This window comes from Varanus komodoensis, unplaced genomic scaffold (genome assembly GCF_004798865.1).
Source record: "Varanus komodoensis strain SLA01 unplaced genomic scaffold, ASM479886v1 scaffold79, whole genome shotgun sequence".
Classification (NCBI taxonomy): domain Eukaryota; kingdom Metazoa; phylum Chordata; class Lepidosauria; order Squamata; family Varanidae; genus Varanus; species Varanus komodoensis.
Window position 1 is genome coordinate 2,715,506 of NW_025336467.1, and position 19,516 is coordinate 2,735,021.

At 49.6% G+C, this 19,516-nt stretch overlaps 1 protein-coding gene across 9 annotated transcripts in view; it reads left to right on the forward strand.

Moving 5' to 3' along the window:
- Positions 1 to 19,516, forward strand: part of DOT1L (DOT1 like histone lysine methyltransferase) — a 124,231-nt gene that overhangs the window by 74,652 nt on the left and 30,063 nt on the right. For 6 of the 9 annotated variants that reach the window (XM_044453385.1, XM_044453384.1, XM_044453389.1 and 3 more), the window contains 6 exons: positions 622 to 701; positions 5,692 to 5,760; positions 6,669 to 6,775; positions 10,906 to 10,947; positions 17,399 to 17,482; positions 17,872 to 18,109. In XM_044453385.1, coding sequence (XP_044309320.1) covers positions 622 to 701; positions 5,692 to 5,760; positions 6,669 to 6,775; positions 10,906 to 10,947; positions 17,399 to 17,482; positions 17,872 to 18,109 — 620 coding nt within the window. Of the gene's footprint in view, positions 1 to 621; positions 702 to 5,691; positions 5,761 to 6,668; positions 6,776 to 10,905; positions 10,948 to 13,524; positions 17,283 to 17,398; positions 17,483 to 17,871; positions 18,110 to 19,516 lie in introns of those variants that run through there. The other 3 variants (XM_044453386.1, XM_044453391.1, XM_044453393.1) reach the window with 3 other exon arrangements.

Below are 19,516 nucleotides of genomic sequence, written 5' to 3' on the forward strand. Positions count from 1 at the left end.
AGCACCATTTGGTCCCGATAGCTCTAAATGAATTCTGGGGCTCAGGATTTTCTTGAATGCCGAGTGTGTACCTTTTCTGGTCGATCCCACCCTCAATGGCAGACAACATCATCCTCCACAGTACATAAGCCATGCTGTTCCCTGAGAACAACCCTCAAATCTACAGTCATGTTTACACCTTTATAAGGACCAGCTAAGATCTGGCCTAATTTCTCTGCCCCCGCTCCCCCCCCACACACACCTTTATTGCACCATTTAGTCTGATGGAGAGACCTGAGGACCTCAGAAGCTTGTGGCATTTTGTTTCACCCTAAGAAGGACAAGCATTGTCTGACATAGGAAAGGAACCTTTTCATATTGTACATGCATTACTTAAACATTACTCTTTGTTTGGCAAAATCTGTATGAGCTAGGTTTTTACTGTGTACATTCACGAAAGGAGAACATGTTCCCATTTTGCTCAGGCTTCGGTTTACCATGGTCAGATATATTTGGAGAGATAGATAGCTATGCTGAATACTTCTCTGTCTCACAGGTGCCAACTTGTATTTCCTTCCCAATGACTTTGCAGTGAAACCCAGATATTTATCTGAATATTGCTAACACTTGGTTATCTTACAGTGTTATTTTTGTGAATAACTTTGCCTTTGGTCCTGAGGTGGATCACCAACTGAAGGAGCGCTTTGCAAACATGAAGGAAGGTAATGAACGGGATCGGCTTGTGCTTTCTTGATTGTTTGATTTTTAAATCTTTTTGAATGAAAATCAGACAGGCCTATGAGCTGTGCGGCGACAAGTTCCTCTATGTTGGCAGGAGCCATGACTCACGAAAAGCAGGCTTCCCAAAACTGAGCTGCTCATAGTCATCTCTTCCGACCCGAAGTTAGATTGCAAACTCAGGACAGAGACCTGCCGCCCCCACCTTTTTTCCTGTCCCTCTCCAAAGCTCACTGTACACTGGTGCTGTATCAGTATCAGAGGCATAATGGATTTCCAGGGATACTTTTCCTAATGCTAGAAATCAGTCTGCAACATCGAAGTCCTCTGCAGCAGTCTTAGATTCATTAATCATTTTGCATTGCCCCTTGGGAGGGTAAAAAAATTGCCACTTCGTTGACTTCAAAATGAGCCATCTCAGGCCTGTTCTGTTTGGTGTTTCCCCTCCTGCTGGCTCTACTGAGAGGGGCTCTGGACTCTACATTTGAGTTGGCCACGGAAGCTTTAAAAGCTTTTCTTTTTACTCTGGAACAAGGGTTTAGGCCAGCCTTTCTCAAATCTTGTTGATGATGCAATTCAGCCAATGCAGCTCAGTCTTCTCTAAGTGGAAATGCCCAGGCTTCATGAAAGATGAAGAGAGCTCCAGATAGTTCTCGTTCTTTGGTGTGGGGGACCATTCCTCCTTTTCCACCTTTTCCAGGGCTACCATCGGAGGAAACGAGCAATGAACAAGGCAGTCAGTGGGGTGCGTAGGCAGAGCTGTCCATTCCCAGCTGGAAACACACCCGTGCCCATCCTACGGCATGCTAGCCAGCAAATTCTTTAACAAATATTTCTTTCTCCACATTTTTTTTTTTTGTTTGCTTTCATCTGGCTGTTGGTGATGAGGATGCTCACACCAATCAGATGCCAAGATTTTAGTTCAGAGGTTGCCAACTGCTGGCCCTCCTGTGATGCTTCTTGCCATCTGCACACAGCTGTCTCAACACTCTAGGGGTGACCCGGGGGCTTCTTGGCTCTGTGGGCGTGAATGTGTGTCACTTTTCTGGGTGCTCATCCTGACAGCCGTACGAGCTCCAGGATCGGAGGCAGCACATCCCAGTTATGGAGGAGCAGGCGGGAGAAGGTCCCCATCCTCATGTCCTGCTCAGCAGCCTCATGGAGCCATATTAGAAACTCGACGCTAGGTCAGAGAGACCTTGGAACACAGTTCTTCCCATGGGAACAGCCTTCCTGACTCAGGTTTATCTTGCCTTGTAACACTACTGCTGTTTTTTAATCCATGAACAGAGCTTAACATCTGCTCATGAAGTAAGATCCTTCGCTTTTGATTAATCCCAGGGCTATAAATTTCCATTGCTGGTGTTTATTCTAATGTCCTTGGTCCTTGGTGCTTGCATTAAGGTCTTTTGAGCATTATCTTTGGTCTGAGAGAACAACCGCTTGGCATTGACAGAATCTCGGTTTCCATTTTGCGAGGAATGAACACTCGGACTCTCAGGGACAATCTAATCATCTTGAACTTCTGCAGCTTTATTGAAATGATGCGCCCCAGTTTCTGCAGTCGCTAACAACTGCGCCCTCCTGGGTGGAAGAACAAAGCATCTACAAGTTTCTAGCTCATGTGCAAGTTTTATAACCTGCTGGTCACGTACGTGGATACGGAGTGTAGACATCTTGATGTCCTCTTACACAAGACGGTGCTCTGAATCTGAGTGTAGACATCTATCAGAAATGCAGCTAGCAATGGGGTGGAAATATTTTATTTTTATTTATTTTATTTGTTAAAGGATTTTTATGCCGCCCCATTCGCCGAAGCCTCGGGGCGGCTTACAACAAAAAATTAAAATAACATTTTAAAATATATACAATAAAATACGAATATATAATATAAAACATACAATATAAAACAAGCCGCCCTGGCCAAATAAAATTCAATAATATTAACATTTAAAATACTGCTTAAATAAAAAGGTCTTCGCCTGGCGCCGAAAAACAAATAATGATGGCGCCAGGCGGACCTCTCTGGGGAGTGCATTCCATAACTTAGGCCACCGCTGAGAAAGCCCTCCTCCGAGTAACCACCCTCTTAACTTCTTCCACGGAGGGCTCCCGGAGAAGGGCCTCTCCTGCCGATCTCAGGGGGCAGCTGGGCATATAAGGATGTAAGCGCTCCTTCAGGTAACCAGGACCCAAGCCGTTTAGGGCTTTATAGGTCATTACCAACACCTTGAATTGGGCCCAGACTTCAATGGGAAGCCAGTGAAGCTGACGGAGAACTGGAGTCATGTGAACATAACGTCCAGTCCCCGTCAGTAGCCTGGCAGCTCTATTTTGGACCAATTGAAGTATCCGGACCGTCTTCAAGGGTAGCCCCACGTAGAGCGTGTTACAGAAGTCCAGACGGGAAGTCACCAACGCATGTGTCACTGTCGCAAGGCAGTCATTCTCCAGATAGGGGTGCAGCTGATGAATCAGCCGAAGCTGGAGGAAAGCGCTCCTCGCCACTGCTGTTACCTGAGCTTGGAGTGAAAGCTCCGGGTCGAGGAGCACTCCCAAGCTGCGGACCTTGTCCCTAAGAGGGAGTGCAACCCCGTTCAGGACAAGGTTCAGTTCACCCTCTCCAAAGTCCGATCCGCCAACCAACAGGACCTCCGTCTTGTCTGGATTGAGCTTCAGTTTGTTGGCCCTCATCCAGCCCATTACCTCGGCCAGGCACCGGTTCAGCACAGCCACTGCCTCACCTGGATTAGTGGAAAATGAGAGGTAGAGCTGGGTATCATCAGCGTACCAATGATTCTGCAGCCCACACCTCCTGATGACCTCTCCCAGCGTTTTCATATAGATGTTAAACAGCAAAGGGAACAAAATGGAGCCCTGTGGTACTCCATGGCATAGCTGCCATGGTGCAGAGCCATAGTCCCCCAGCACCACCTTCTGGAATCGGCCGCTGAGATAGGAGCGGAACCACTGCAAAGCAGTGCCTCCGACCCCCAATCCCGCTAGCCTATCCAGAAGGATACCATGGTCGATGGTATCGAATATCACAGGTCAAGCTTTATTGACATGCCAGTTCAATAAACCCTTGCAGTTTGATGCAGCCTCTGTGTCTATTTAAACATGTAGATGCGACTGATTGGGGAACCATTCCGGAAAACCAACTTGACAGCTACCCTGTGCTTAGTGGGATAGGATGGCTATTAAGTATTCTGCTTCTGAGCTCCTGATTGGCTGCCCGCTCCAGGTGCAATGCCTCTGCTTAACTAGATACTTTTTATTGGACCCAGAATTCTTGAGCTGGTTAAGTGGATACACTTAGAAACAGAATGGATACTTTTTGTATGGCTCAGTTCTTAAGTGGATACTTTTGTATCCTCTGCCCAGGGCGGAGCAAAACTACTGATTGTGCTAGATTACTGCAGAGTCCCCCCCCCCCCCCGAAGAAACCGCTTCTAGCAACTTTTTTACCAGTCATCCAGATGGAAGCTGAACCCTCCTCCCGGGTCACATACAAAACACACGAGTCACCATCTTTTACTCTTGTCGATAGGGAGGGTGTGGAACGGCTGTACCATTTTCGGCAAGTGTCTTTTTTCACCCGTCGTTCTGGCCCCATGTCTTAAATCTTTGTGTGGCAGGTGTTGAAAGCTTCCATTTTCCCAGGAGCAACTTCTGTTTTCTGAAAGTCGACAGGTGCATCAAAAAGCTGTTGAGTTGGCATTCCCTACCTATTCCCTACCAGCTGCCAGATTTTGGTATAACTGGGTCCAGGAAAGGCCAGACAGCTGTCGCTTTTATACCCGCTTGATATTTCTGTGCTGCTTTGTCACCCAACAGAGCTTGGCAACAGTGGGAATGAACAGTGGGAATGAACAGTGGGAATGTTCATTCTTTCAGCGAGATCTTTCCATTTTGTGCCCGGCCTAGTAAGGTCGCGTGCCCAGCTCTTGCTTTACTTGCCCTCTTGAGCTCACTTTGTAACGCACCCCTCTTGCCTGCCTCTTCGAGCACCAACGACACAGCCTCTGTGGCAAGATACTTCTGTGCCACTGGGGCATTACAGCACTGCTCACTCCAGCCCAAGAGAATGAGGACAAACGTACATCAACCCACACTTCTGGTCCTGTGTTGCATGTCTTGGCCACTCATGCCCATGCAAGGCATGTTGGTTTGCAGCACAGAGACGCAGCGGGGTTACCGACACCCTCCGTTTCACTTCAGCACTGAAAACTATGGTGTTGTGTACCTTCTTCTGGCATCTTAACTTTACAGGGAAGCAGTGTCTATGTCTTGTTCTGCTGCTGCCCAAGAGAGCAGAAACTTTAGCTCCAGAACCTAACTTTGGTTACTGCCTCTTTCAAGCAAGCAGCAAATTCACCACTGAAACTTTCCATAGCCGCTTCATATCAAATAGCTCCCATGTCACTGTTGGAGAGGCATGTCCCCCCCATTAACCTCTCAAGCTGACTCTGCCTCAACTGCCTCAATTTTCCCGGAGTGGAACTCTGTCATCTCTGTGCCCCCCCGCCCCCGGATAAAAAGCTTGTCTCAGTTGTACCCACTGTTTGATTTCTGCTTGGTGCTTTCCTTTGTCATTTCATTGCAATTTCTTGCTTCATTTTTCTATCGATCAGGATGGCTTGAATGTTTGTGCGAACTGGTGAGTTGCTAATGATGGCTCTTCACACTGTGGTAGGACTTAGATTGGATCCAGTGATTGTACAAAGAGCCATGACATGGTGACCCAAAAGAAAAACAGCAGTTATGAAAGCTTTCTGGATCTATATGTAATCTGTTTCAATTATATAACCCCATCTTATGCTCAGGAAGAGGCTATACAACCAGATTATTATGTACACAACTTGCTCATCTCTTTAAGATGATAGTCCTGTGTCTTTCTGATGCATGAAATTATCTATCCTTTCCTGTTTTTTTCCATCACTAAATGGGTGACATCACCTTTTCCTTCAACAGGTGGCCAGATTGTATCCTCAAAACCTTTTGCACCGCTAAACTTCAGAATAAACAGTCGAAACTTGAGTGGTGAGATTTGCTTCGTTCTCTCTCTCCCTCCCTCCCTGAATTGGTGCACATACTGTGCATTTTAAACTGAATGTCCCGGAGCTGGGAATATTCTCAGCAGTGCTGGGTGAAAAGACAGTGTTCTGTCGTGCATTCACCCTAGGGAATTCCTTGTGTGTGTTAGATTAGGAAACCAGAGTAGTCCGTGCTAGCAAGCTGGCTAACTCACAGACGAATACAAAAGCAAGAAGAGGGAGGAAAGGGGTTGGAGGAAAAAGCAGATTCAAGCACCGATTCTTAAGTGGCATAAATGCTTCATGGCCAGGTGGAAAGGGCCACTGAGGGGGGCTGTGGGGGAGAAGTGGAGTGAGCCAGGCAGTGCTTCCAGCAGAGTCTGTGCAGAGGACCTGGCCTCTCACTCTGTTGCGGCCAGAGAAGGGCCCAGTCTCTGGAGGCCTGCTTGCCTTTGGGCTGTGCCAGGGCTTTGGGCCAGCTGCTTTGGTAGATGCATGTGCACCTTCTCAGTTCGGGTCTTGAAGGCTTGAACCCAGAGCTGAGGTTGCAGCCCAGCAACCATGCCCTGTGCGTACTGGGCCTCTGCACCCCCAGCTGGTGCAGAAGAGAGCAGCAGTGCTGGCCTCTGTGATGGATGGGCAGCATGGATGCTGCGGACTGACTGGTCACGGTCTGCATACCAGTGACATGTCCCTTCCTTGGTTGATGTTACATTTCAGTCGCCAGCCAGAGAAACTGATGGCTTTGCTGTGGGTTCGTGTGCACCTGCCCTGCACCCGCAACCTCAGAGCCAGCAATGCATCGAATAGTCATATAGACACCTTGCCTTGGGATGTGAGTGCTGGCTGGCTGGCGTTTCTCCCTCCTTTCTAATTCTCTTCATCTTCTCCTTTTCCTATTTCCACCCTGCAAAGATATTGGCACTATAATGAGAGTTGTGGAATTGTCACCACTGAAAGGCTCCGTCTCATGGACCGGGAAACCAGTTTCTTACTACCTGCATACTATCGATCGAACCATAGTGAGTACCTGCACAGGCACAGGAGGAACTGAGCTGTATTTATTTAAAGCCCTGTCAGCCAGCTTTAGTCTGAACGTCTTTCTGTGACTTCACCAGGAGCCACAGTCTGTGCTAGTGGGTCACAATTTGGAGGCAGCACGGACCACAAGGAGAAAGGGATGGGGTGGAAAAGATGTGGGGTGGGGAAAGCAACCTTAGGCACCTCTTCCTGGATAGTGGTTCTTCTGAGGACCAGCCCCAAACAGCCTCACCTCCCATCTCTCTCTGCTGCAGCCGGATGAAATGGCTGGGACCTTGTGGCAGTCGAGGGAGGAGCCCAGTGGGTCTGGCATATGTGTGGAGCAGGGGAGGGCAGATGGCTTTTTTCCAGACGGTTTGGGACTTCCCTTCCCAGAATACCCTGCCAGCATGACCAGCAGTGAGGAATGCTGAGCGTTGAATCCCAGAACAGCTTGAGATGTTCCTTCTGTCCAGCCCTGGCATATGGAATGTTTTGCAACCTTTATCTGGTTGGTTCTTTTCCTAAAGGCCTCAGCAAAAGCCGCTTACCCCCATTTATTTACTTATTAGATGTATATCCCATCTGTTTTCTTTTAAAGAATGCAGTGTGGTTTACATCATTCTCCCCTTCCTGTTCACCATCTTATCCCCACAACAACAACCCTGTGAGGTAGGTTGGTCTGAGAGTCTGTGACTGGCCCAAAGTCACCCAGGTGGCTCCATGGCTGAGCGGGGACTCGAACCCAGGTCGCCTGAGTCCCAGTCCCACACTCTTAACTGCTACACCACACTGGCTCCCAGTTGTATACTTTGGGGAACTGGGGGGAAGGATTTGCCTAAGAGTATCTAGTGAGTCTGTGTACAAATAGGTTTCTTGAACCCAGTCCAGTAGTAGTATATTTTATTGCAGGTAATAAGCCTTCCCAATATAAATATAGAAACCAGATAAAATTTATAACACAAAACAAAGTTTGCATTGCACTTGATCATGGCAGAGAAGCTCCACATTAAAGAAAATAAGTGTAAAAACAGCAGAGGTGCTGCCTTCCTGTTCTTTAAGTCCTTTCGAAGCAGCCGACTGGGCCCACTTAAAGTGAAATGGGAAAGGCCTTTTCCTGGAGAAATCTTAATTTTAATTTAATTACAATATTTATATCCCATCCTTTGCAAAAGTCCCAGGATGGCTTACAAGCCATAAATAAACAATAGATAATTATAGCAAAATACAACATAGTAAATAATACAAAAATAATAATACAGTAGTACAAATTAATAATACAAAATATAACCCAGTAATATAGCAAAACATAGCTGCACGTATGATGTTAAAACCAAGTTAAACTCTTTAAATATTAAAATTTTGGGCAAATAAAAAGGTTTTACCTGGTGCCGAAAAGCATATAACATTAGTGCCAGGAAAACCTCTCTGGGGAGTGAAATTCCACAGTCAGGGCACCACTGTGGAGAAGGCCCTCCTCCAGGTATTCACTTTCCTGACCTCCTTCAAGGAGGGTTCCTGGAGCAGGGCCTCTGCCTCAGATCTCAAGGGGCGGGAGAGCAAATAGGGAAGATGTTTCTTTATGGATCCCGGTCCCAAGCCGTTTAGGGCTTTATAGGTCAACACAAGCACCTTGAATAAGGGCCCAGACCTCAATCAGTTGTGAATGCAGTTGATAGAGGACCGGCGTTATATGAGAATAACAGCCGGCCCCTGTCAGCATCCTGGCAGCTCTGTTCTGAACCAGTTGAAGTATCTGGACCGTCTTCAAGGGCAGCCCCACATAGAGCATGTTATAATAATCTAATGGGAAAGTTACCAGCGCATGTGTCACTGTCGCCAAGCAGCGCTCGTCCAGGTGTAGGTGACGGATCACACAGCTGATGGAGCAGCTGAAGCTGAAGGAAAGCGCTCCTTGCCGCCACCACCACCTGAGCCTCCAGGGACAGCTCTGGGTCAAGGAGCACCCCCAAGCTGCGAACCCTATCCTTTAGAGGGAGTGCAACCCCATCCAGGACAGGGCTAAAATCACATACCTAAAAACCTGAACCATCCACCAAAAGGACCTCCATCTTATTTGGATTGAGCCTCAGTTTATTGGCCCTCATCCAGCCCATTACCTTGGCCAGGCACTCGTTAAGGACAGCCACTGCCTCACCTGGTTTAGATGTAAAAGAGAGGTAGAGCTGGGTGTTGTCAGCATGTTGATGACTCTGCAGCCCAAACCTCTGGATGACCTCTCTCAGCGGCTGCATGTAGATGTTAAATAGCATGGGGTATGAAATGGAACCCTGCAGTACTCCATGGCAAAGCTGCCATGGCGCAGAGCCAGTGTCCCCCAGCACTACCTTCTGGAATCGGCCAGACAGGTAGAAATGGAACCACTGCCAAGCGGTGCTTCCTACTGTGGTCGACACACTCCCCCTTTTCCTCTCCCTGCACAGCGTGCAGGGCAACCAAGGCAGATTCAGTACCATACCCGGGTCTGAAGCTGGGCTGAAATGGGTCCAGATGATCTGTTTCTTCCAAGAGTGCCTGGAGTTGTCCCGCCACCACCTGCTCCAACACCTTGCCCAGAAACAGGATATTGGCCACTGGTCTATAATTGGCAGCCACCTCTGGGTCCAGGGATGCCTTCTTTAGGACAGGCTTGATCACCGCCTACTTCAAAGGTGCGGGGACCCAGTCCTCCCTCAGAGAGAGGCATTGATGACCTCCTGGACCCAGGTACCAATCCCGTGTTTGGCTTTGGTAAGCAGTCGTGAAGGGCAAGGGTCAAGTGAACAGGGGGTAGGACGTACCATTCCAAGCACCTTGTCCACTTCCTCAGGCCACAACAACTGGAACTCATCCAATAAAAATGGAACAGACGGGGCTCTGAACATTTCCTATAATGGAGCTCTATCAACTGTGGAGTCCAGGGAGCGATTTTCTCCTTGAAGTGCTGGGCAAAGTTGTCACAGCAGGATTGTGCCATAAGCGCTTTTTTTGGGCTAGGGTCTACTAGGCTGTGCACCACCCGAAAGAGCTCTGCCAGACAGCACTGTGAGGAGGCAATGGAAGTGGAGAAAAATTGCTTCTTCGCTGCCCTCACCACCACAGCGTAGGCCTGATAGTGGGCTCTTAAGTGTGTGGGTCAGATGTGTCTCATGATTTCCTCCGCCTGCGCTCTAATCATTTCCCAGCCTGTTTCATCTCCTGCAGGTCAGGTGTATACCATGGTGCCACGTGGGCTCTGCTAGGCAGGAGAGGACGCTTCGGAGTGATTGTGTCGATTGCCCTGGTCATTTCCCCGTTCCACGAATCAACCGGGACATCAACAGGAGCGCCAGCTTAATCAGCTGGAAAAATCCCCCAGAGCCCTCAGGAATCCGTCTGGATCCATCTTGCTCCGGGGGTGGACCATCTTAATAGGGCCTGCACCCTTCCAGAGGGAGGAAGCAGCCCTGAGTACAAACCTCACGAGGAAGTGGTCTGACCATGACAAAGGAGTTACGGTCAAGTGTCTCACTTCCAGGCCACCCTCTTTCTGTCCCGTTGAGAAACCAGGTCAAGCGTGTGACCTCTTTCATGGGTTGTGCTGGTGACATGTTGAGACAGCCCCATGGCTGCCATGGAAGGCATGAAGTCCTGGGCTTTCCTGGGCAGAACTGCCTCGGCGTGGAGATTGAAGTTCCCCGGGACCAACATCCTGGGGGTCCTCAACACCAGGTCTGAGACGATCTCCGTCAGCTCAGGCAGAGAGTCTGCTGGGCAGGAGGGTGCGCGGTCCACCAGCAGAGTCCCCAATTTGTCTCGATCGCCCAGCACCAGGTACAAGCACTCCAGAACCGGCCTCGAGGGAACAGGGAGCCTCACAAGGGAAGTTGAGTCTCGATAAATTCCAGGTTTTGTCTACCACCTGCAGGTGAAGGTGGGAAAGACCCTATTTGAAACCCGGAAGCCACTGCCACTCTGTGTAGGCAACCCAGAGACAACCAAACCCTCCTTAGAAAGTAGGGCATTATGTGTGGCGCAAAGAGACATGGAGGAGCAGAGGTCTTTGGTTTTGCATGCCCTGTTCGGAAATGCATAGGAACCTCTAAAAGGTTCTGTGTTCCTATGGCTGATACCTCCTTTTTTCTGTTTTCAGCTTGAAAATTACTTCTCTAGTCTGAAAAATCCAAAACTCAGGGTAAGTGAGGTTCTTGGCAACAAAATGTGTGGCTCAAAACAGATGAAGCAACACATTGTGCCAGGGTTGGGGTTGTGCCTGAGAGACCCTCCAGGCATTGATGGGAAGAGCAGTCCATCAATGCGTCCCAGCCAGGACCGAGTGCTGCCCCCAGAAACACATTTCTGGCCAGTGCAGGCTTGGTGCTGGGCGCTTTGTTTGCCGTCCTCAGTCCCAGAAGAGCCTGCACAAGCGATACTTTTTCAAGGCACAGTGGCCATTTCTTCACCGTGGTTTCTGTGCATTCACACATTATGGGTGCTGTGCCTGCACAGCTCCTGTTGCCAGGAAGATTTTACAGCTTTCTCGGTTTCTGGCGGGAACTCCGCACCCCCTCTTTCCGCACCCCGCCTCGTAGGAACCCCGCCCTTTCCCCAGTCTGCTTTCGACCGCCATTCTCTGTGGCTCAGGGTTCTTGGCTTATCTCATTGCTTTGTCTCTCAATAACGCTTTTACTCTAATTGTCTTTCTCTAGTTCCTTCACTTCACTTTCCGTGATACTTGCCCCTTACTCATCCCTCGTTCGCGTCTTCCTATGATCCTCCATTTTCTCCCCTGCAACTAGTATCTCCAAAAAACAAAACAACAAAAAAACACCTTCTATCATCGTCTTAGCTTGTTGACTGTCCTCTTATTCTTCTTGATGGCACAGCAGACGGCTTTTCACAAGTGCACCCAGTGCGGAGCAAAAATGTCTCCAACTGATCCACACCCTCTCTGTCTTCTCTGCCTCGGAGAGGGCCATCAGATGGACAGGTGCGTCCATTGCCATTCCTTTACCCAGCAAGCTAGAAACAACCAGGAGAACCAATTAAAGAAGATGGTCTGGGATCAGACTCTCCCGGCAGCTCCCTCCACTGCCTTTCCCACTTCTGCAAAGAGCGTCCCCTCTTGTTCCTCTCAGGGGGAGAGCCTCAGTACTGACAGCAAGCGCGCCACTCGGTCTCCCTCTCCCAGGAAAAGAAAGGAGAAGAAGAAACACACTGAAACTGAGGGGGCTGCTGAAGTTAAGTGTCCCAAGAAGGGCAGATCCGAGTGCCATGATGAGAAGCAACCTCGCATGCCCCAGCAGGGTCCACCTACTCTGCCGATGACGTTGGTGCCATCATTGCTGTCGGGTCAACAGACCGCTGTGCAGGTGACACCACCATCATCACCAGCTCCCACAGCACCCTCTTCTTGCTCCAGTCCAGAAAGCTCAGAACTGTTGTCTTGGTCTTCAATTTCTGATGGGGAGATTTGCGAAACATCCCCACCATGGGGTCCGGACCGTGAGACTGCTAGATCTGTCTGCACGCCACGTGGCCATTCATCGCAAGAGGGGTCTCCAGGAGCCACCCAGAGCCCACTGGCATTTCTTCTGGAACAGGCACCTGATCGACGGCCATCTAGATACTGGGTGCCATTACCATACAGAGATTTCAATCCCGATCAACTGGAGCAAGCTTACCCGTGGAATTACTGCCCACCATACAGTTACCCTTGCCCACCATCACCAATGCACTGCCGACAATCTCCACTTCCTTCAACATCTAGGAGCGTGCCATCCACAGCGGCTGCAGCCATGACTGAACCTGATTGGTCTCCTGCCAGTTCTTCTTCCTCGAGCCCTTCCTACCCTTCTGATTCGGACTCGGAGGAATCTGAACAGACTGCTGCATCCCCTGGCCTGGTAATCTCTACTCAAGGCCTGGGATTGCCTGGTTACAGTCTGGGTCGCTTCTCTGAGCTCATGGCCAGTATGTCATCCTCCCTCGGGATCGACAACCAGCAGCACGTCAGTCCTGACCAGGACAACATCTATGATGTCACCGAGATGAAGGATAGGGTCACAGTAGCACTGCCATTCATATCGACGCTTCGTCAAGCTATGATGGAGTCCTGGCAGCTCCCCAACCAAACTCACCCGACCTCCCAGCACCTTGAGTTGATGTACAAAGTCAGGGAGCAGGACATCCCATTCCTGCTACGACATCCGCAGCCAAATTCCGTCGTCACTGAGTCCACTCAAGGCCATCAGTCCCAAGAGCACTCCACACCAACGGATCATGAGGGGAGGAAGATTGACCTGCTGTCTCGCCGGATCTACTCCGCCGTGGGACTCGGTCTTCGCATCTCCAACTACGAAGCCACAATGGCACGCTATCAATACTTTTTGTGGCAGAAGATGGAAACCCTTGCTGAATTCCTCCCGGACCAGCAGAGAGGACTGGCCCAAAGCTACATTGAGAAGGCAATGCGGCTTTCTAAGCAACAACTGGTCACAGCGAGGCACCATGTTGATTGTGACTCGAGGGCGCTTGTTGGTGCGGTGGTTCTCCGGCGCCATGCCTGGTTGCGAGCTGACAACCTCCCGCAAGAAACGAAGCAGCACATGGAGAATATGCCCTTTGATGGCACAGGTCTTTTCCACTCAAAGACCCACAACAAGCTGGACTCCATCCGCAAAGCTCACTTCACTGCTCGCAAGAGGAGAAGGGCTTTTGCACAGACAAAACGTAAGTGGTCCATGAACAAGCCTACCCAATTCTGACTCTGCCAACCCTATCATGAAGGCTACACCGCAGGATGCCAGGCTTGTCCCCATCACAGCAAAGTGCCCCGCTACCAACAGCCGCAGAGACGCACTGACAACAAACGCCAACGTTGACAGTGTACCTTTCTTTGTTCCTTAAACCCACCTCTCTCTCTTCCTTTTGGGAATAGACTCCAACATCATTTCCCCATCTGGGAGTCCATCACATCTGATTGATGGGTTCTCCCCATTGTACAGCATGGATATAAAATCGAGTTTGAAACTGTGCCTCCTCTTGGTGCGATCTGCTATACAGCAGCCTCACCAGCCCTCCTGGGAGAAGTCACCAAGCTGCTTTGCGAGTGATGCGAAAAGTTGGTCGTTCAGGACTGCACAGTTTCTACTCCAGGTACTTTACGATACTGAAGAGACATGGGGCCGTTTGCCCCATTCTGCCTTTACGTGGAGTTAAAAAATTCATCAAAACCAAGAAATTCAGAATGACCATGCTCCAGAATATCCTTCCATTGCTCGGGAAAGAGGATTTCTTCACATCCTTGGACCTGAAAGATGCTTACTTTCATATAAGCATCCACCCTGCTCACAGGCGCCTACTGAGATTTACAGTTGGTAGGTACTGAGGCCTGTGAATACAACATCCTTCCCTTTGGCCTCGCAACTGCTCTGAGGGTGTTCACAAAATGCACGGCCCCAGTTTGTGCCTACCTCAGGCTTCCAGGAGTACAAACCTACCCCTACCTGGATGATTGGCTCCTCTTTTCCTCCTCTAGAGTGGACTTCTTAGCCTCCATCAAGACTACCTGCTCTCAGCTTGATCAACTGGGACTATACTTAAACAATGCGAAGTCATGCCTTGTTTCTTTCTAGCTCATCAGTTCCATTGAAGCGGCCTGGACTCACTTCGTACACCAGCTTTCCTCCCACTGGATTGACTCCAAAGTCTGAAATGTTTTGCGAGCTGCCGCACCGCAAGACGGACTGTCCCAGCGCATTCCATTCAATGGGTGCTTGGTCACATGGTGCCTGTGGTATCGGTGGTGCCGAAAGCAAGGCTGCGGGTGAGACCCGCTCCAACTGTGGTTCAACCGCAGCGCGATCTACTGGACCAACCACTGCAACCTCCACGTTCAGTCCTTCGAACTCTATCCTGGTGGACAATCGACACCAGCCTGACTCGCAGGGAACTGTTCCAAACACTGGAACCGACTGTGACGCTCTATACTGACGCCTCCCTGACTGGATGGGGTGTGCACTGCGCCGCACTCCATACCCAGGGCATCTGGCACAGCCACGAAACAACCAGGCATATCAATTACCTGGAGTTGCTGGCTGTATTCAAGGCACTACGTTCTTTTCAAACTCTCCTATAAGGACACATTGTACAAATTGCATCGGACAATATCATGACCGTGTTTTATATCAACAAGCAGGGAGGAACAAGATCAGTCCCGTTGGCATGTCTTACTCTTCGAATTTGGAACTGGGGCATCGCTTACGAGATCATCCTGCAAGCTGTTCATCTTGCCGGCACCGAGAATGAAGAAACCGATTCCCTGAGCAGACACATGTCTGCTCATGATGCATGAGTGGGAGCTGGACCGTCACGTCTGCCACCATCTTTTTTGAACTGTGGGGAACACCAACTGTAGACCTCTTCACCACTCACAGGAACTCAGTCTGCACAACCTTCCAAGGTTCAATTTGGATGCCAGGAAGCACTTCCCGACAGTTAGGACCCCGAGGGTGTGGAATGGACTTCCCCGGGAGGTGGTTGAGGCCCCATTGCTGAGGGTGTTCAAGGATAGGCTGGACGTGCACATGGTGGGCATGTCGTGAGCGGAGCTGGCTGGAGCCTGGGGTCAGACTAGATGGCCCAGGAGACCCTTTCTGACTTGCTCTGTTTCTATGTTTTTATGTTTCATTCTATTGCTCCTGAGTGAGTATTGGCCCAAATTCCATCGGGGATGCCCTCATGGTCTCATGGGAGAATAAAACTTTCTATGCATTCCCACTGATCCCCTAATCACAAGGACATTAGCGAAGATCTATCAGGACAATGCTCATGGCATTTTGATCACCCCATGGTGGCCCCGACATTCATGGTTCCCCGCTCTGTTTCAACTATCCAAGCATGTTTACTTCGCTCTACTTCAGATCCCACAGCTCCTCACCCAAGAGCAAGGCACTATATGTCACCCAGACCAACACTTTCTGAAACTCACGACATGGCTCATCCAATGATTTCTACACATTCAACCTCCTCGGTACTGACATAATCTTCGGGACTGACAAGATCGACTCCCTTGGAATTGCCTCTTCCATTGCTACCGGAGATACCTTTTTCAACACTGACTGTCCCATCCATGTCAACATCATTTTTGACACCAACACTTCCCTCGGTGCTGACATCCACTTCGGAACTGACAACACGTTTGGATTTGACGGACCTTCACCCGGACATCCAATTTATACTGCAATCTGCACTGTAGCCCGATACACAACATTCCTACAGTGCTAAATGGAAACTTTTCACCTGCTTTGCTGCTATCAACCATTTTTTGCCTCAATCTGCTACCATTGAGAACATTTTACAATTCTTACTGTAGTTACACCATGGGAGTCTCAGACCATCCTCCATTAAGGTGTATATTGCAGCCATTTTGCATACATTGAAGATTCATCCATGTTCTCCCACCAACTCATGGTGGGAGGGTTGTCGCTTTTTATGAGGATTACAAAACCTTCAACCTCCGATCAGTTGTCCCGACATGGAGTCTTGCTGTCATTCTACAGACTCTGACTAAGCCACCATTTGAACCCATGGCCACAGTCGACCTTCAGCTGCTCTTTTGGAAAACTGCTTTCCACGTCAGCAAGGAGGAACTGTGTGCTCTACGGGTCAACCCTCCATATCAATTTTAATAAAAGGAGGTGACTTTTTGCACGGACCCAACCTTTTTTCTGAAAGTGGCAACACCTCTTCATCTTGATTGAGACATCGTCTTACCAGCATATTTTCCTTCACCGTTGACACCGATCGAACACTCTGACATAGTCTCACCGTCTGTTGAAATGGATCATGGAAACGATTGAACTTCCTTGCCATCTGGCCACACTGGGCTTGCTGATTGCTTCAAAAGGACCTTCTGCGAGAGCCATCACCGCTTCTTCTGCTCTGCGGGCAGACATTCTGGTCCACGACATTCGCAAAGCTGCCACCTGGTCGACTCCATGCACCTTCGTGAGATGCTGCCACTCAGACATCAGGGCCAGACAGGACTGTTCCTTCGGCCGCGCCGTCTTATCAGCTGTTCTCCAGAGATGACACCGTACTGCCTCCGGGTGGGGTAAGCCTGCTAGTCGCCCATAGATGTGTGATGCACACAGATCACGATGAAGAAAGGCAGGTTGCTTACCAGTAACTGTCATTCTTGAATCGTCATCTGTGCATTCACACAGCCCACCCACCGGCCCCACTTCGGTGTCGGTGACTGGGTACATACAAGTTTTTATTTTACAAGTCTCCTTTAAATCATTGTACTTCGGCTTTCCCTTGCTGGTTTCAGCTGGGGGCAAACGGGGTCTTCAGCTGACTGGCAAAAGGGTGGGGACTCCGCCCCTTTATACTGGGGAGAAGGGGTGTGAGTTCCCGCCAGAAAGCATTAAAGCTGTAAAATCTTCCCGGCTACAGGCACTGTGCAGGCGCAGCACCCATAATGTGTGAATGCACAGATGGCCACTTGAAGAACGACAGTTACAGGTAAGCAACCTGCCTTTCTTATGCCCCCCAGTCCAGACTACCTGAACGGGTGGGAAAAAAATCTTCCTCTTCCATGTGCCACTTCCCCTCAGTTTCTCCTCTCCCATTCTCTGCAGGAGGAACAAGAGGCAGCTAGGCGCCGACAGCAAAGAGAAAACAAGAGTAACACGACAACTCCAACAAAGGTCCAAGAGAACAAGGTTTGAGTCCACAGATGTTGTGCGCTTACCTCGTCCAGCATACCAGGCCTGCTTTGTGTGCTGGTTGTGAATGGGGGCAGCAGGCTCTTGTCACAGAAAAAGCACAACAGGCCCTGTTGATTCACAGGAGGGGCACAAATTCAGGTTCACAGTAAGGGGTTGCCGGGAAAATGCCCCAGAATAGTGAGTGAGTGTTAAGCTTCTTCAGAACTGTGCCTCAGGCTGGTCCTTAAGCACAATTGCTGGAGTCTTTTCTGGGTGAGGGCCCTGCTCTGATCTTGAAGCTGCAGAGCCTGATGTTGTAATAGCCCAAGGGGGAGCTGGGGGACACCTGGCCAGCTGAACAGCACTGAGCAATAGAAATGAGCTTGCCTCCTTGTCTCGAAAAGGACTATGGTGCTGAAGAAGAGAAGCCCCTGGGATCCAGTGCTGTGAAAAAGCCATCTCCGTCCAAAGCACGTAAGAAGAAGCTGAGCAAAAAGGGAAGGAAAATGGCAGGCAGGAAGCGCGGGCGCCCCAAGAAAATGAACATCGTGAGTGCGGAGCGCAAGACCAAGAAGAACCAAACTGCGCTGGAACTTCTGCATGCGCAGACTGTATCCCAAGCATGTTCATCCTCTCCTCAGGGTAAGGCCCAGCTTTGAATCCCTCTGCATGGGCCTCAGCTGGCTAGCTGGAAAGGAGCAAGTCCCGTCCCGTCCATCAGACATGCACTGCCTCTTGTGCAGATGGAACCAGTCTTTGTATTCTGTAAATGAACCATTCGACTTCATAGAGTAGGTGGGCAGCTTGAACGGAGTGTAGAAAGCGATTGCCTGGGTTCACCCAGTGCGATGACTCACATGGGCCACGCCGGGCTGCTCTGCCATCTTGAACCTGGCCAGCCAACTAACGTTGGCAGAAGCAACAGAAACTCCTTGCTCTTCTCGTCAAACCCCACCAGTGCCCAAGCAGCGTGCTGGAGTGGCTGTTGCTGCTGTGATCACAGGCTCTCCCTGCAACCTCACACTCCCCACTATTTTCCCTCTGGAGAGTGCTTTCTGCCATCTCAGGTGACAGCCCGTGATCACCTTCTAGAGTGCCCAAGCGGCCACTGGAGGGGTTGTCACTGGCTTGCTCCCTCTCTTTTGTATGCAAGATGTGCACACAAGTGCTTTTCAAAAGCACGTTTTACTTGGTCTTGTTCAAGCAGGGGAGTGTGGCCTTTCACAGCAGCTCAGCAAGGGCCTGGCAGGTGTGTGCTGCCAAACGGTGGCAGGTACTACTCCTGGACGTTGGCCCAAAGAGTCTGGAAATAGGTACACTTTGTAGTTTGCAGTCTCCTGACAGCTGTCAGGAGAAAACAAATACAATTTTTATTCACAAAAGTGGGGTGATAAGCATATCACCCCCCTTGTGGTGAGATTGTCCAGGCTGTTTGGTTGCACCCAACTCTTCTTTATGTCCTGCACTTTCTTCTACCCTTTCCCAAGTTTCTATTTCTAAAGGTGGAAAAGTGCAGGCCACCTTGTTTATGAGACCTGCCAGTTTTGGCAGGAGCTGCTTAAACTCTAGCTTCCTTTTCAAATAGCACTCTTCACAGGGCCAATCATAGTTTTTGATAGGAAAATACACATATGTATGTATGTTTGTTTCATTCCATTTCTATGCTCCCCCATAACCCAAAGGTTCTGTAATACGTGCATATTACACATGAACACACCCACTTTATCAGGATGGAGGAATGGTTTCAGATATGTCCCTACTTTAATTCTCCATCTAGTGGAACAGATCCAATCCAATTTTGTTTTTTAAAATCAGATAATTTACATCCCTTGTGAGCATTCAGGTAGCATCTTGAAACTCACCAGGTTTCATCCAAAGCATGAGCCTGGCCATGGCCTTGGCCTTGTCCACGAGCCCCTTTCTGGGAGCCCTGACTCTCCCTGCAGTGAGGTGACTTTGACACATTTCTGGTGTTAGGTGGGAACCTTTCCTTTCCCTGCGCCTCTTCATCTGTGTTGGGAACGTTCCCTTGCTTTGCCTGATTCCTGC